Source organism: Scyliorhinus canicula, chromosome 10 (assembly GCF_902713615.1).
Source record: "Scyliorhinus canicula chromosome 10, sScyCan1.1, whole genome shotgun sequence".
Classification (NCBI taxonomy): domain Eukaryota; kingdom Metazoa; phylum Chordata; class Chondrichthyes; order Carcharhiniformes; family Scyliorhinidae; genus Scyliorhinus; species Scyliorhinus canicula.
Window position 1 is genome coordinate 16734016 of NC_052155.1, and position 18029 is coordinate 16752044.

Here is an 18029-nt window from a genome sequence, read left to right on the forward strand (position 1 = left end):
CGCCACCCTCTTCCCCACTAGAATCGCCACCCCCCGGTTCTTCGCGTCCAATCCTGAATGATAAACCTGCCCCACCCACCCCTTCCTCAGACGGACCTGGTCCGCCACCTTCAGGTGGGTCTCCTGGAGCATAGCCACGTCCGCCTTCAACCCCCTTAGATAGGAGAACACCCTAGTTCTCTTAACCGGCCCATTCAGCCCCCTCACGTTCCAGGTAATCAGCCGGATCAGAGGGCAACCCGCCCCCCCTCCCCCGCCGACTAGCCATAGCTTGGCAGATGTTCGCCCCAGGCCAGCACACCCCGCTCGACCCGTTCCCCATGGCGATAGCACCTCTCCTCTTCCCCCCCCCCCCCCCCCCGGCCCCCATCGGCTCCTTCCTAGTCATTCCAGCAGCAACCCGGTATCCCTCCCCCAGGCTAGGACCCCTCCTAGCCGCGACGCACCCTCCATGGTACTTCCGTGAGTCAGCTGACTTCTGCTGACCCCGGCAGCTCCCGCCAAAACCTATCCCCTCCCGGCTTGGGGTCATCCCCCTCTTGCCACACCTCCTTGGCATTGCTGCAGCATGGGAAAAAAGACCCGTAGAGGCCCCGCCCCCACCGCAAGCTCCACCCCCCGCCCCGCAGCGCGGGAAACCAGAGGAAAGCCCACGCTTTCACACTGCCACACCCCACCCTTCTGACGCAGTTCCCCAAAATCCAGTTTCCCCTCAATCCCCAGCCCCGTACAGAAGAGAACATATAGAACACAAACCCCCAACACTCCCCACCTAACCCACAACCATGCCCAACAAACAAACCCACCCGTAACCAGAGCAAACAGAAAACCAGCATACATAACACACATGTCGAAGTTCAAAAAGTTAAAACAGTTGGAACAAAAGGGGCAGCAGGGTAGCATGGTGGTTAGCATAAATGCTTCACAGCTCCAGGGTCCCAGGTTCGATTCCCGGCTGGGTCACTGTCTGTGTGGAGTCTGCACGCCCTCCCCGTGTGCGTGGGTTTCCTCCAGGTGCTCCGGTTTCCTCCCACAGTCCAAAGATGTGCGGGTTAGGTGGATTGGCCATGCTAAATTGCCCGTAGTGTCCTAATTAAAGTAAGGTTAAGGGGGGGGGTTGTTGGGTTACGGGTATAGGGTGGATACGTGGGTTTGAGTAGGGTGATCATGGCTCGGCACAACATTGAGGGCCGAAGGGCCTGTTCTGTGCTGTACTGTTCTATGTTCTATGTTCTAAAACAGCCACAGCGGAAACAACGCCGGCCAAAGTATGTCCCCAGGCCCTAGTTCGAGTCCAGCTTCTCCGCCTGTACAAAGGCCCATGCCTCCTCCGGGGACTCGAAGTAATGGTGCCGGTCCTTGTATGGCACCCACAGGCGCGCAGGCTGCAGCATTCCAAACCTGACCTGCTTAGCATGAAGCACCGCCTTCGTCCGGTTGAACCCGGCCCGCCGCTTAGCCACCTCCGCACTCCAGTCCTGGTAGATCCTCACTACCAAATTCTCCCATTTACTGCTCCTCTCTTTCTTGGCCCAGCGCAGCACACACTCCCGGTCACTGAATCGGTGGAACCGCACCAGCACCGCCCTCGGGGGCTCACCTGCCTTGGGCCTCCTGGCCATCACTCTGTGCGCTCCCTCGAGCTCCAGGGGCAAATGGAAGGACCCCGCTCTCATCAATGAGCTCAACATCGTGGTCACATACGCCGGGAGATCCGACCCCTCCAGCCCCTCCGCCAGGCCCAGGATCCTCAGATTCTTTCGCCTCGTGCGAACGTCCAGCTCCTCCAAGCGGTCCTGCCACTTTTTATGAAGTGCCTCGTGCAACTCCACTTTCCCAATGAGGACCACGGCCTCCTCCTCTCTTTCAACGGCCTGCCGCTGCAACTCCCGAATAGACTCCTCCTGTGCCGCCTGGGTCCCAAGCAGCTTGGTCGTAGTTGCATTCATGGAGTCCAGCAGGTCAGCCTTCAGCTCAGCAAAACAACGTAGGATCCAGGCCTGTTGCTCCTGCGCCCTCTTCCACCAGTCCTCGGGTGTTGCGCCGGCCGCCATTTTGTTTTTCTTCTCCCGTTTTTTTGGGGGAGTTACTGCAGCCTTTTTCACCATATAGTGTGGGGCAAGTTCTTCCAGGCACCTTCCCCCACCGGGATACGTAGCAACAGCACCGTTTGGGGCCCTCAAAACGGCCCAAAAGTCCTTAAATAGCGGGAGCGCCGGACGCCATTTTGTTTTTCTTCGCCCGTTTTTTTGGGGGCGTTACTGCAGCCTTTTTCACCATATAATGTGGGGCAAGTTCTTCCAGGCACCTTCCCCCACCAGGATGCGTAGAAACAGCGCCGTTTGGGGCCCTCAAAACGGCCCAAAAGTCCCTAAATAGCAGGAGTGCCGGCCGCCATTTTGTTTTTCTTCCCCCATTTTTTTGGGGGAGTTACTGCAGCCTTTTTCTTCTTCCCACTCCGGGTGAGCACCATATAGTGTGGGGCAAGTTCTTCCAGGCACCTTCCCCCACCGGGGTGCGTAGAAACAGCACCGTTTGGGGCCCTCGAAACGGCCCAAAAGTCCCTAAATAGCGGGAACTGCCGAACGTGCGGCTTAGCTCCGCATAGCCTCAACCGGAAGCCGGTTATACAGTTTATTTTATGGTTCCATAGGGGATTCTATCAGCATAGAGGTCTTTAGAAAAATTGTGCGTGCTTGAAAGTCACTGGAGAACAGTGAATGTTACATTACAGAAGGTGTGTTACAATGCAGTTCTTTTTCCAAATTTGCCATTAAAGAAAATCTTTTTGCTGTCGCCAGAGGTTGGTGATGAATTAATAAATCTCTTGCCTATTTGTTTTAAGGAATATGAATTTCGATCTTCTTTGTCATATTATGGTATACCAGTATTGTGAAAGTACTACTATCCATTCACTTGCTTCTTTTTGGCTCCAATCTTAGCCTCTGTATCTTGAATTACCTCTACAATCATGTCCATTACCAGCATTTGTCATGATCAACGTTCCTCTAAATCCCGTGACCCATTTGCTGCACTGCAGCGTTCCTCTGGATTGTTTGTGAGCAGCCCATTTGTCGTTTGTACGGCACATTCTCGGTTGCTACGTAGCAAAGCACTTGCAAAGTTTAAACTTAACGCTGGTCATGATCAGCCTTTCGTATGTGTATCTGCTTGTATTTCACTCTGCAATGTGCTCCATCTTTGTTGGCTGGTCAGTCAAGACCAATCTCTCAACACGCTTCCTCCCCTATCTCACCGGCAATTTTCTTTCTGTACCTGCCAATTTTGCATTTCCCCACCACAGCCCCTCAGTATGTCTATGCCTCGTATCTGCATTTCTGAAATGGTGCTTGTGGGTCGCTATTTACATGTCCCCCGACCTTTCCTCAATGTTCCATTCTGAATGGAATTCTCCAACAGATAGCCCCAGATTGAGGATCCAAATACTGAGCAGGTAGATCCTCCAAACGAAAAAGGACAAAAGGAAACCAATGCCATGCATCTTCCCTAATGTCACCAGATATAACCATCCAAAAAGGTGCTGTCAACTGAATAATCCAACATCTTCCAAGGGTGGGGGCAAGGCAGAGAACAATCTTCATCATGATTGGCCCAGACAAACATCTCAGAGGCAAATCAACTTCCTCGTTTTGTTGTACCAGGCACAAAGAAACATCTCAGAAGCAAATCAACTTCCTCGTTTTGTTGTACCAGGCACAAGGAAACATCTCAGAAGCAAATCAACTTCCTCGTTTTGTTGTACCAGGCACAAAGTGACAGTGCAGAGAAAGCAGGAACAAACAAAAAAAGACCTGTCACAATCTACATCAGAGTTTCCACTGGAACATATCCCACACATCTGAAAGTTGACATCACCCAGTGTTATACCATCAAACGTGACAAGCCCAGGCACATGGCTCTAGGTTTAGGTGAATTTTGTTTTTGGATCTTCCGTCTGGGGCATCCCATTGTTTGGGAATCGTTCCAGTAGTCAAGTCAAACCAGTCTGGGCAAGTACCACGCACCTCCTTCAATTTTTATGTTTTCTTGGATTTCTTCAAGGAGGTATTTAGCAGACAACAAGAATCTAAAAATGACTCAACGGTAAAACATAATGACAAACCAATGAACTTACAGCATTAATGAAATGGTGCAAGCGCAGTGTACAACTATTGAATCACGAGCTTGAGAAAGGAGAATCCAACAGATAGAAATTTGTGCTAGTCATAAGGTACAACGGAATGGAGCATTTGAGGGTGGAGTTGATCAAGAAAAGTGAAGCACAAACCTTAGCTGCCTCTTTTGTTAAGTGAAGTCGTCATTACTTTCATTACTCTGTTCTTTTCAACTACTGTGAACCACAGTGGAAAGTCCCTTTCATGGTAACAGCAGTTTTACGCTTTAAATGCGAATTAATTCAATGGAAACAAGCCTTACAGTGAAATGCGAGCTTTCCACGGCTTCATCTGTCTCATTTTTAACTACCCAATATGGTCATCCTGAAAGGCAAAGATAACCTTGGATTTATTTATTAACTACCTTCTCATGTTATTCTCCCCTGCCCCTCCAATCTCACCTTTTAAGAATTATCAGAGGCACATGGACTTTTCGATCACAAAGATAAAGGCTACCAACTCAGTTTCTTCTCCTATTTCTCCCTTCCCTGCAAAGCCAAATTTCTCCAGGTCTCCATCCCAGTCCTCAAACTCTCTGCTCTCTATAGTTTCTCTCTAAATGCCGCCCAAGTTGATCAGATCTGAGACTCAATTGCTCTTTCCTTAACTTCATCCCTGTTAAACTGATTTCTCTTCAGTCTAGCCCATTAGAAGGACTTCCCCTCCACATCAACCAGCACCTTCCCTTTCAAAGGTGTTGTCAACCTACTCCAGCTCAAAAAAACCCAATCTTGTTTGACATTTCTATCCTTACCAATTATCATCCCACCTCCAAAGTCCCCTTTTGCTCCAAAGGTCCAGAATCCAAATCCAAACCCATCTTCATCTCATCAGAACTATGTTTCAAGCCCACATCATGTTTAGTCCTCTCCTGCAGAAGCAAAACACCCTAACCAAATTTACAAATGACACTCACTGCATCTGTGATCACAGTGCATCATTCCTCCTGAATTTCTCTTTGCCTCATGCACAGTTAACCACATCATCCTCAACCAATACCTCTGCTTTGTTAACATCACCCTTGTGTCGGTCAATTTTTACCTAACTGATTGCCACCGAAGGCTTCTCTGCCACCCAACCAAACAAGGCAGGGATTAATTCCGGTCACCTCCTGTCTCTCATCTATATATTGTCTCTTTTTAGCATCATCCACAGACATGGGACTCATCTTCCACATGTATATGGATGACACCAACAGCTAGCTCCCACCTCTTCTTGCGGATCTGCCTGACAGAGTCCTGGCTGAGCCGTAATTTCCTCCAGAACTGATACAATCAATCAATCACCTTGTGGCAATCAATCACCTTGTGGCAAACAAGAGCAGTTCTTCCAATGGGGAACAGAAAAGATGGCCTTGATTTCTTGGAAAGCAGAATTAAAAGAAACTCTACATACCAGAGGGTGAATAGTCAGAAGCTTTTGCCAGTGTGGAAGATTCAATTACAAGGGGGCTTAGGTAAGAGGGGGAAAGTTTAGGGCAGATGTGTGGGAAAAATCTTTCACACAGAAGATGGTGGGTGCCTGGAACGAGTTGTCAGTGGAGGTGGCGGAGGCAGGTACATTAGCAATGTTTAAGATACAGTGCATTATTCCTCCTGAATTTCTCTTTGCCTCTTGCACAGTTAACCACATCATCCTCGACCAATACCTCTGCCTCGTTTGGGCAATAAGTAGTAGGTCTAAATAAGGAATGTGGATCTACACCGGCGTGGTGGGGCAAAGGGCCTGTTCCTGTGCTGTAATGTTCTTTGTTCTTTATTGGTGCATCCAGCCTCAATATGTAACTGAAAAGAGTAACTGAAGCCAGTGTTGGCCTCTATCTAGAGTCGGACAAATTGATATTAGAAAACAAAGAAATGACAGAGGCGCTGAACAGGTATTGAGTGTCTGTCTTCACCTTCCCAAAGATTCTTGAAAATCAAGAGGTGATAGGGAGGGATGAACGGAATTCAATCACTAATCACCAGGGAAAGGACGTGAGGAAAATTAGTAGATCTGAAGACTGACAAGTCCCCAAGACTGTTGGCATGCATCCTGCCGGCAATAAATACCAGATGCAGTGGCTTGAATCTTCATTGCAAAAGGAAAGTCGTATTTAACTAAACCAAAAAGATTTTTTTTTGACAAAGCAACATTCAGTGCGGATCTAGAGGAACTTATATATATATATATATATATATATAGAATGGTTGAACAGGTTAGATGTATACCATGGAAGTTAGAAAAGAGATCATGCTGAAACATACAAGAGCCTGTCAGGACGTGATAGGCTGGATATCTGGAGGACGTTTCCTGTTGTGGGACACAATTTAAGAGTTAAGAGTCTACCTTTTAAGACAGAAGTGAGGAGAACCTTTTTCTCCAGGTCTCCCTTTTAAGACAAAGTTTTCCCAAAGGGTTGTTGTGTGCAACTCACTGTCCCAGAAAGTAACAGAAGCTGGGTCTTTCAATTTATTTAGGGCAGAGTTAGACATATTTTTGAGAGGCAATGAAGTCAAACGTGATGGGGCAGGATAGGAAAGTGCAGCCGAGACCACCACCACAAAATGAGCCATGATCTTATTGAATGGTGCAGCAGATTGAAAAGCCAAATAGCCACCTCCTGTTCTAATCTTCCCAATTCTCAAGTTCATCAAAGGAAAGTTTTGTGCAGAATCTAAACTCATGCCCGTTGTTCCCCAGAAAATAGGCCCCTTCTACCTCCCTTTATGTGGAAAGTTGCTCAAGTATATATCCTGTGCACAAAATACAGGATAAATGCAACCCAGACAATTCCATCAGCCCACTCTTGATCATCAGTTAAGTGATGGAGGAGTTATCAATAGTGCTATCTGACAGCACTTGCTTAGCAAAAACCTACTCACACTGAAACCCACTGGCTTGTTCTTTGTGTCCCGTTAAAACCTTTACAAAGGTTTTTACTTCAAGGCCTCAGCGCATCGGAAACATCAGGGCTGCCACTGAATCCTTGAAAGTTGATAGGTTGCCACGGCCAGACCGCCACGGTCAGATTGAGTGTTTGAGGCTGAAGGAGGTTAGGGAGGAGATAGCAGATGCTCGTGAGGGTGATTTTCCAATCCTCACGAGATACAGGGGAGGTACCAGAGGACTGGAGAAATGCAAACGTAATTCCATTGTTTAAAAAGGGATCAAAGGAAATGCCAAACAATTATAGGCCAGTTAGTGTTATGTCAGTGGGTAAATTCGTAAAATCAATCCGGAGAGATAGGATTAACTGTCACGTAGAAAGGCATGGACTATTATTCAGGGATGGTCAGCAAGGATTTATTAAAAGAAGATCTTGCCTCACAAATTTGAGCGAATTCTTTGAAGAAGTGACAAGAAGGGTTGATGAAGGTAGTGCAGGGGATGTTGTGTACAGATTCTATCAAGGCATTTGACACTCACATGACAGACTGGTCAAAAAAGTAAAAGCCTATGGGTCACAGGATAAACCGTGGCATAAATCCAGTGGTAAACAGGTTAAAAAGTTGGCTTAGTAACAGGAAACAAAGGGTAATTTCCGATAGATACCCTTATGAATGGAAAGTTGTTTCAAATGTTGTTCGACAGGACTTGGGTGTTGGGACCCTGACTGTTTGTATTATATATTAATGATGTGAACCTGGCGGCATGATTGGGAAATTTGCAGACAACACAAAGATTGGCTGAGCAGTGGATAGTGTGGAGGATAGCTATAATCTCCAAAATGATATAGATGGGTTGGTGGAGTGGGTGGTATGGTGGCAGACAGGTTTTAATACAGAGAAGGGTAGATGAAGTGAGAGATCTTGGTGTACAAGTACACAGGTCCCTAAAGGCTGCAGTTCAAGTAGACAAGACTGTAAAGAAGGCATAAGAAATGCTTCCCTTCACTGACCGAGGTATAGAATGTAAAAGGAAGGATATAATGTTAAAATTGTATAAAACACTGCTGAGGTTATAACTGGAGTAATGTGTGCAGTTCTGGTCACCACATTACAGGAACGTCATAATTGCTCTGGAGAGAGTGCAGAGGAGGTTTACAAGAATGCTGCCAGAGCTAGAAAAATGTAGCTACGAGGAGAGATTGGATAGGTTGGAGTTATTTTCCTTGGAACAAAGAAGGCTAAGGGATGGTTTAATGAGGTGTAAATGATTATGAGGGGAAGAGATAGAGTGGACAGGATAAAATAGTTTCCTTTGGCGGAGATTTCTAGAACCAGGGACTTAGATTCAAGATAAGTGGCAGAAGGTGTAACGGGGACATGAGGAAGAAATTTTTTATGCAGAGGGTAGTGGGTGTCTGGAATTCATTGCCCGAGTTGGTGGTGGAGGCAGAGACCCTAAACTTTTAAAGAAGTATCTGGGTCTGCACCTCAAGTGCTATAACCCTCAGGATTATGGGCCAGGTGCAAGAAGGTAGGATTAGAAAGGGCACGTAGGTGTCCTCTGGCTGGCATGGACAAGATGGGCCAAATGGCTAAATTGTCCCCTAATTGGAAAAAATGAATTGGTACTCTAAATTTACTTTTTAAAAGTGAACCACATTTGTGCATTCTGTGCAAATTTCTGTGCACTCAAACCTGTTCATCAGTGCAGGGTAGAGGGTGTACTCCCCTGCCATGAGAATTCCAGAACTCCTTTGCTTTTTATTCTCCTCAAAAAGCTTCAAACTACACTGGGAGGTTGAATTCAGCATGGTTAACTGTAGCAAATTCTGACATTAAGTGAGGCGGCACAGTGGCAGGCACTGCTGCCTCACCACGCCAGGCACCGGGTTCAATTCTGTTCTTCAGTGACTGTCTGTGGGGAGTTTGCACATTCTCCCCATGTCTGCGAAGGATTCTGCCGGTTGCCTCCCACAGTCCAAAGGTGGTCAAGTTAGGTGGATTGGCCATGCTAAACTGCTCCTTAGTGTGCAGGGCAGTGGGACTAGATAGGGTGCTCTTTTCAGAGGGTCGGTGAAGACTCAATGGGCCAAATGGCCTCCTTCTGTACTGTTGGGATTCTCTGATCGAAATTCATCATGCTATTTTTCATTAGAAACTTTGCAGACATCTGTGATTAAAACCAAATCAGGTTTCTTTGTTCTTTGGTTAAAAAAGAAAACAGCTAGAATTTAATACTAGACTTCATTTTTACCAACGTCACTATGTTTGTGTTGAAAATTCAGTAGAAGAAAATCTTTGCTGAACCACTCTGAGGCTTATGCAAATAATGGGTTTTTGAACACTTAAGTCACTTCTCGATGGAATTTTTATTTTTAAATCGTTCATGGGATGAGTGCATGGCTGGCTGGGTCAGCATTTGTTGCCTATTCCTCATTATCCAGAGTGGCTTGCTAGGCCATTTCAGAGAGCATTGAGGAGTCAACCACATTACTGCTCTCTGCAGTTGCACGTAGGCCAGACCAAATAAGGATGGCAGATTTCCTTTAAAAGGACATTCGAAAGTCAGATGGGTTTTTATGATAATTGATATAATTTTCAAAGTCATCATTAGACTTCATATTCCCGCTTTTTATTGAATTCAAATTTCAATATCTGGCGGTGTGGGATTTGAACCCGGACCCCCAGAGCATTACATTGGGTCACAGGGTTACTAGTCCACTAACAATACAAATTAGGCTGCTGGGCCTTGCTTTCCCATAGTACTGCCAGATTCTGGTAACGCCCAATACTACAAGATCATGGTTAGTCATATCCCACAACCCCCTCCCTGGTACTAAACACCAGTAGCTCCTTTCCAAAGAATTATCTTCCCACGCTCTAGTTCCTAACACCTTAACTCTCCTGACAACAATTCTAGAACCCTCCACAATATTCCCAAGTCTAAGGACATGCCTTAATTACACCCACGGCATACATCTCCCTTATTCAGACATTGAGACTTTCCTTAAGCCCCATTATCAGCGCCATCATCCTATCCATGTTGCACAGTGGTCACCACTGTTGCTTCACAGCTCCAGGATCCCAGGTTTGATTCCCGGCTTGGATCACTATCCGTGTGGAGTCTGCATGTTCTCCCAGTGTCTGCGTGGGTTTCCTCCGGGTGCTCCAGTTTCCTCCTACAAGTCCCGAAAGACGTGCTGTTAGATAATTGGACATTCTGAATTCTCCCTCTGTGTACCTGAACAGGCGCTGGAGTGTGGCAACTAGGGGCCTTTCAAGTAACTTCATTGCAGTGTTAATGTAAGCCTACTTAAAATAAAGTGACAACAAAGATTATCTTTATATTTCTATATTGGCCTAGGGTGGTATCATGACCGGTACAGGCTTGGAGGGCCGAAGGGCCTGTTCCTGTGCTGTATTGTTCTTTGTTCCTACCATCTGCTTAAAGTGGACCTACAGCAAATTAAATCCTTTGGGGATGGGGTAGCTTCCTATGGTGCACTTTTGCCGACGGCTGAAGAGAGCAAGCCACAAGAGGCAGGTTATGCCACAGGTACCGCAAATCAAGGTTATAAAATGCGGTTGCGGGTTGTCAATGCCAAGCTGCTGTAGCCACAGATCAAGACCCTATTATAAGGCTTCAAGATCCCCTGGTTTCCCCAATACTTACAAAGTAGTATAGTTTCAAGGCTGCAGCATACATCAAAAGCTGCTCATGGTTCACTCGATATTGTTTAGGTATCATGAGTTCATGAATAAATTACAACCTCAACTTTAACCTTATAGGTATAACACACTCTGATGCAACTCCAAGGAAAAGATTGATCACGGCTGACGAGATAATAACTGAGGGTTCTGTTCCAGGACAATTAATCTTTAAAATAAATCATCATTTTCTGGAAACAGCTGAAGTACTTTCACATTCAAATTGAATAACAACCAGCAGACAGTTGTGGAATTTACACAGAACTGACGTGTTCCACACTAGCTACTTTCTAATTCTCATGCCCAGACAGATCAGAATTATTTTTAGGTGTGTAAACAATAACAGTGTTTAACCGTATAAACCTGTGCAGTGACTGCTGTTGGATAAACCTCAACTTAAACACTCAGGACGAGGATGCAACCCCCACAGTAGAATAATCTGCTGACATGAACTAATTAGACCAGCAACACATTGTGGAGTCAAGTGTATCCAAGTGAAATGACAAACTTTCATTTAAACGATGCCTGGGACATCCCAAGGTTCTTTACAGCCAAAGTGCATTTGAAGTTTAACATGTGTAATGTGGACAATAATCATAGCCAATTTATGCAAAGAAGGATCCCACAAACAGTAATGAGATAAATGACCCAATAATTTTTCTTTGATGGTGCTGGTTTGGCACCATTTGACGTCACCCTTGGAAAACTCTTTTGCTCATATTCAAATGGCATCCTGTAATATTTCACATCCACTTGAGAGGGCACATCAGGCCTGAGTAAAAACAATCGCAGTTTATGGGCGGACGCATTGAGTAGAGTCAACGCTTCCGCAACATGTGCCAGGCTCAGCCTGATACAATTCAAGGTCGTACATCAGGCTCACATGACAGTGGCCCGGATGAGCAGATTCTTTGGGGTGGAAGACAGGTGTGCAAAATGTGCGGGAGGACTAGTGAACCATGTCCACATGTTCTGGATCTGCCCAAAGCTTAGGGAATTTTGGCAGGGGTTTGCAGATGTCATGTCCACGGTGTTAAAAACAAGGGTGGCACTGAGTCCAGAGGTGATGATTTTTGGGGTGTCGGAAGACGCGGGATTTCCAGGAGGAAAAAGAGGCAGATGTTCTAGCCTTTGCTTCCCTGGTAGCCCGGAGATGGATACTATTAGCTTGGAGGGACTCGAAGCCCCCGAAGTCAGAGACATGGCTATCGGACATGGCTAGCTTTCTCTGTTTGGAGAAAATCAAGTTTGCTTTGAGAGGGTCACTGTTCGGGTTCGCCCGGAGGTGGCAACCGTTCGTCGACTCCTTCGCGGAAAATTAATCGTCTGAAGGGGGGGGGGGGCGGGGTTAGATTAGTTTAGAGTAGGGGGTTAATAAAAGGTGGGACCTGTAAGGAAGGGAGACAGCTTTTTCACTATGTTTATAGTTTCATGTACATTGTTTATTTAGTTGTTGTTACAATACCAAAAATACCTCAATAAAATGTTTTTAAGAAAAAAACACTCGCAGTCTCTTCATCGAATCTTTCGACCCATCGAATCTTTAGACCCATTCCCTTTTAAGTCAGAGGCAAGAGTGTTTGGAAAAAAAAGAATCAACCGGTAATTCCTAAAATGCTTTGCATTGACTTAAAGTCTTTTTTAAATTCATTTGCGGGATGTGGACATCGCTGGTTAGGCCATTACCCATCCCCAGTTATTACCCATCCCCAGTTGCCCTTCAGAAGGTGGTGGCGAGTTGCCTTCTTGAACTGCAGCAGTCGCTGTTGCATGATAAATTCCAATATTCACAGTTAGGGTGACAGAGACAGTTTTCAATTTATCGCCTTGTAATGACACTTTTCTGCCAATGTCAAAGCCCATCTGGATGCAATTATGGTGTGACAAGTAGACATAGGTGATTTCCATCAAAAACTTGCATTGAGAAAAATAAATGTACAAAAAATAAATGTACAAGTTTAGAGTGGTTCTGAATTGATGGGCGGCACGGTAGCAGTGGGTAGCACTGAAAGACATGCCGTTAGGTCATTTGGACATTCTGAATTCTCCCTCTGTGTCCCCAAACAGGTGGCAGAATGTGGCGACTGGGGGATTTTCACAGTAACTTCATTGGTTTTTAAAAAAATAATTTTTATTGAGATTTTCAAAAACATATCAAAAACTGAAAATAAGAACAAGAAAACAGTATTAACAACAACAAAAAGAAAAACACACTAACCCCCCAAAACCAAACCCCCCCCCCAGTAACTACAAAAAGAAGAAATATATAAACACCCGGCATATTCAATAAGCACATATACACATTTCTCCCTTCCCCGAAACAAACCCCCCCCCCCCCCCCCCTCCCTTCCTCTCCCTCCCGGGTTGCTGCTGCTGCCGGCCTATTTTCCCACCGTTCTGCCAGGAAGTCCAGGAAAGGCTGCCACCGCCTAAAGAACCCCTGTACTGATCCCCTCAGGGCAAATTTCACCTTCTCCAATTTGATGAACCCCGCCATATCATTGATCCAGGCCTCCACGCTTGGGGGCCTCGCATCCTTCCATTGAAGCAAGATCCTCCGCCGGGCTACTAGGGACGCAAAGGCCAGAACACCGGCCTCTTTCGCCTCCTGCACTCCCGGCTCCACTGCAACCCCAAAAATTGCAAGTCCCCAGCCTGGCTTGACTCTGGATCCTACCACCCTCAACAAGTAACTTCATTGTTAATGTCACCAATGTGTCTGAAACATGTAACTGCCTCCATGGATACAAGACACGTGGAGTTTACAGAGCACAACATCTGCAACATTCTACTTACAAGGGCTGACATCTCTGTATCTGTTTCGAACCCGGTTTTCTGGAAATTTGGCTACTTTGTATGGGAAGTCTTCAGATTCATTTCGAATTTCCTGCCATCAAATAAAAAGGAATCTACATTAACATAGGCAGACAATAAGCAAGGCGCACCCAAACCAAAACGAAACAGCCATACATTTCCCTGATTAGTCTGTGAGAATGAATACATCAAAAATGGTAAGTTGGCAGAAAAAATAAGCTTACTCAAACCAGGTATCAATGTCACATAAACATCAGAGAAACTTTAGGATATTTCAGCTGTTTTCAGGATGCAAAAAACACAACTGAACTATTGCCGTTTAGCTTTCTTCTATCACCACTTTGTTCTAAATCGCTTCACACCCTTACTCAACTAAAATCCATCATCCTCTTTTGAAAATCTCAACTAACCCAGCATCAGTATTGTTTTTTTGGGAGAGTTGGCAGGTGCTGTATATAAGGAAATTCTGCATTTTCATTGTGCGTTTTATGAAAGAATGTATTCTGATTTCACTCCTCAATGACCACGTTCTAATTTCAATTATTTCCTCTTGTGCTCGAATACCATATCAGAGGAAAGTTTTTCAGTGCTCTTGTAAGCACTTTCCAAACTTGCATTCTCCCACACCTAGAAGAACAAAAGCAGCAGCCACTTGAGGAAGGATGTTCTTGCTATGGAGGGAGTGCGGCAAAGGTTTACCAGGCCGATTCCTGGAAAAGCGGGTCTGTCATATGAGGGGAGACTAAGTCAGTTAGGATTATATTCATTGCCGTTTAGAAGAGTGAGAGGGGATCTCATATAAATGTACAAATTTTTTACAGGATTAGACAGGAACCACAACCACCCAACTATTTCCCTCCAAGTCACACATCATCTTGCCGTGAAACTTTAGAACCATTCCTTCAATATCACGGAGTCAAAATCTTGGAACTCCCTCCCTAACAGCACTATTGGTGCACCTACACCAGGTCGACTACGGCAGTTCAACAAAGCATCACACCACCACCTTTGAGTGCAACAAAGGGATGGACAGACAACAAATGCTGGCTTTGCCTGCAACAATTGCACCGAAGAACAAATTTTGAAAATCCCTTTAATACATAGAAACATACATAGAAAATAAAAGCAGGAGGAGGCTGTTCGAGCCTACTCCGCTATTCATTATCATGGCTGATCATCAAGGTCAATATCCTGATCCCGACTTTCCCCCCATATCACTGGATTCCTTCAGCTCCAAGAGCTATGTCTAATTCCTTCTTGAAATTACACTATATTTTGGCCTCAACATCTTTATGGCAGTGAACTTCACAGATTTACCGCTCTCTAGGTGAAGAAATTTCTCCTCACCTCAGTCCTAAAAGGTTTACCCCTTATCGTCAAACTATGACTCCTAGTTCTGGACTCCCCCACCATCGGGAGCATTCTTTTTGAATCTACTCTGTCTAATCCTATTAGAAATTGTAAGTTTCTAAGAGATCCCCTCTCATTCTTCTAAACTCCAATGAATATAACCCTAATGACGGTCCCACATTCCCAGGAATTAGCCTGGTAAACCTTTGCCACACTCCCCCCATAGCAAGAACATGCTTCCTCAAACAAGGACACCAAAACTGTACACAATACTCCAGGTGTGGCCTCATCAATGCCTTTTACAATTGCAGTGAAACATCCCTATTCTTATACTTAAATCCTATCGCTATGGATGCCAACATACATTTGCCTTCTTTACTGCCTGCTGTACCTGCGCGTTTACTTTCAGTGACTGACGCACAAGGATACCAAGGCCTCATGGAGTATCCTCCTCGCTCAATTTACACCCATTCAAATAATAATCTGCCTTCCTATTTTTGCTACCAAAAAGTGGATAACCTCACATTTATCCACACTATACTACATCTGCCATGCATATGTCCACTTACTCAGCCTGTTCAAATCCCACTGAAGCATCTCTGCATCCTCTTCCCTCACAGTTAACCCTCACACCCAACTTTGTATCATCTGCAAATTTGGAGATCGCGTGTCCAAATCATTAATATAACGTGAACAGTTGGGGTCCCAGCACAGATCACTGTGGCACTCCACTCGTCACTGCCTGCCAATCGGAAAAAGACCCATTTATTCCATCTTTCTAATTCCCGTTTGCTAACTAGCTTTCTATTCATCTTAAGACACGACCCGGAATCCCATGCGTTTTAACTTCACCTAGCAATCTGCTATGTGAGAGCTTGTTGAATGCCTTCTAAAAGTCTATATAAACCACATTCATTGGTTCTCCCTGGTCAACTCTACTAGTTACATCTTCAAAGAATTGTAGTAGGTTTGTCAAGGATGATTTTCTTTTGTAAATCCATGCTGACTTTATCTGATTACACTACTGCTTTCCAAATGCTGCGCTATGAAATCCTTGATAATGGACTCTCGCAACTTCCTTGCTGCTGATATTAGGCTCACTGGTCTATAGGTCCTGTTTTCACTCTACCTCCCTTTTTGAATAGTGGGATTATATTAGCTATTCGCCAATCTGGAGGAACCATTCCAGAGTCCAAAGAATTTTGGAAAATGACCAATAGATCCACTATGTCTTGGGCCACTTCCTCAAGTCCTGTGGGATGCAGATTATCAGGCCCTGGGGATTTGTCCACTTCAATCACATTAATTTCCCCAAAACCATTTCTTTACTAATACTAATTTCCTTCAGCTCCTCACTAAAACTTGTATATCTCAGAACCGTTGGTACATTATTCATGTCTTTCTTTGTGAAGACAAAAGCAAAGTACGAATTTAGTTCCTCAGCCATTTCTTTGCTCCTTTTTGAATTCCCCCGTTTCTGACTGTTAGGGGCCTACATTAGCTTTTATCAATCTTTTTTTTCTTTACATACCTATAGAAACTTTTTGTCAGATTTATGTTTCCCGCTAGCTTTTTTCCCCTTCTTAATCAATCCCTTGGTCCGCTTTTGCTGAATTTTAAGCTGTTCCCAATCATCAGGTCTATTGCTTTTTCTTGCCAATTTGTATGCCTCTTTTGTGAATCTAATACTATTGCTAATTTCTCTTGTCAGCCTTGGTTTGGCCATAGTTCCCTTTCTACTCTTGCGTCAAAAAGGAATAAACAACTTTTGGAGTTCACCATTCGTTCCTTGAATGCCTATCATTGTCTGCCCACTGTCCTTTTCAGCAATGATTCCCAGTCCATCATAGCCAGCTCATGCCTCACATCATCATGGTTACCTTTATTGAGGATCAGGACCCTGGTCTCGGAACCAACTAATTCACTATCCGCCTTGATAAAAAATTCTATCATATTATGGTCACTCATTCCCAAGGGTTGTCTCACAAGTAAATTGCCGACTAATCCTGTCTCATTGCACAACACGCAGTCCAAGATGGCTTGTTCCCTTGTTGGTTGCTCAACATCTTGGTCCAGAAAACCATCCTGTATGCACTCAGAAAATCCTCCTCTATTGTACTGTGACTAATTTGACTCACCCAATCCATACGCAGATTAAAGTCACCCAGAATCACAAGTGTTCCTTTATTACATGCATATTCAAATAGGCTCAATGAAGTCACTCATCAAACCTTTAAACGTAAGGGAACACAAGCTTAGCTTATGGAAACTGTCCAAACTCTTAAAATCATCTTGAACATTTGACGAAGATTTAAGTTTGCCAGTAGCTTTTCTTGCATGTCTCACAATAGTTGCATCCCTCCGTTCACTGGACTCTTTTGGAACATGTTTGTTTTTATTCTTTCAAGGGATGTGCACATCACTGAAAATGCCATTATTTTGTTTTTTAAGAATTAGATCATTACAGCACAGTACAGGTCCTTCGCGCCTCGATGTTGCGCCGACCTGTGAAACCAATCTACACTATTCCATTATCATCCATGTTTATCCAATGATCATTTAAATGCCCTTAATGTTGGCGAGTCCACTACTGTTGCAGGCAGGGCATTCCACGCCCCTACTACTCTCTTGAGTAAAGAACCGGGGCGCGATTCTCCGACCCCACGCCGGGTGGGAGAATCGCGGGAGTGCCGGGCGAATCACGCCACGCCGCCCTGGCACCCGCACGCGATTCTCCCACCCCCTCCAAAACAGCGTGTCGCGTTTTGCGACAGGCCACTCGGATAATTGCCGCTCCGGTCGAGCGGCGATTCTCTGGCCCAGATGGGCCTAGCGGCCTGCCGAACCCGACCGGTTCACGCCGGCGCCAACCACACCTGGTCGCTGCCGGCGTGAACAGAGCGCGACCGCTGCGTGTGGGGCCTGTGGGGGGCGGAGGGAGAATCAAGCACCAGCGGGGTGCTCAGGAGGGGTCTGGTCCGCGATCGGTGCCAACCGATCGTCGGGCCAGCGTCTCTGAAAGACGCACTCTCTTCCCTCCACTGCCCCGCAAGATCACTCCGACATGTCTTGCAGGGCAGCGGAGGGGAAGACTGCTACCGCGCATGCACGG

At 45.5% G+C, this 18029-nt stretch overlaps 1 protein-coding gene across 2 annotated transcripts in view; it reads right to left on the reverse strand.

Annotated features, from left to right (window-relative positions):
• The window catches only part of LOC119972243 (tyrosine-protein phosphatase non-receptor type 2-like), a 108903-nt gene that overhangs the window by 81763 nt on the left and 9111 nt on the right, over positions 1 to 18029 (reverse strand). For both annotated transcript variants that reach the window (XM_038808636.1, XM_038808637.1), the window contains exon 2: positions 13550 to 13640. In XM_038808636.1, coding sequence (XP_038664564.1) covers positions 13550 to 13640 — 91 coding nt within the window. The remainder of the gene's footprint in view (positions 1 to 13549; positions 13641 to 18029) is intronic.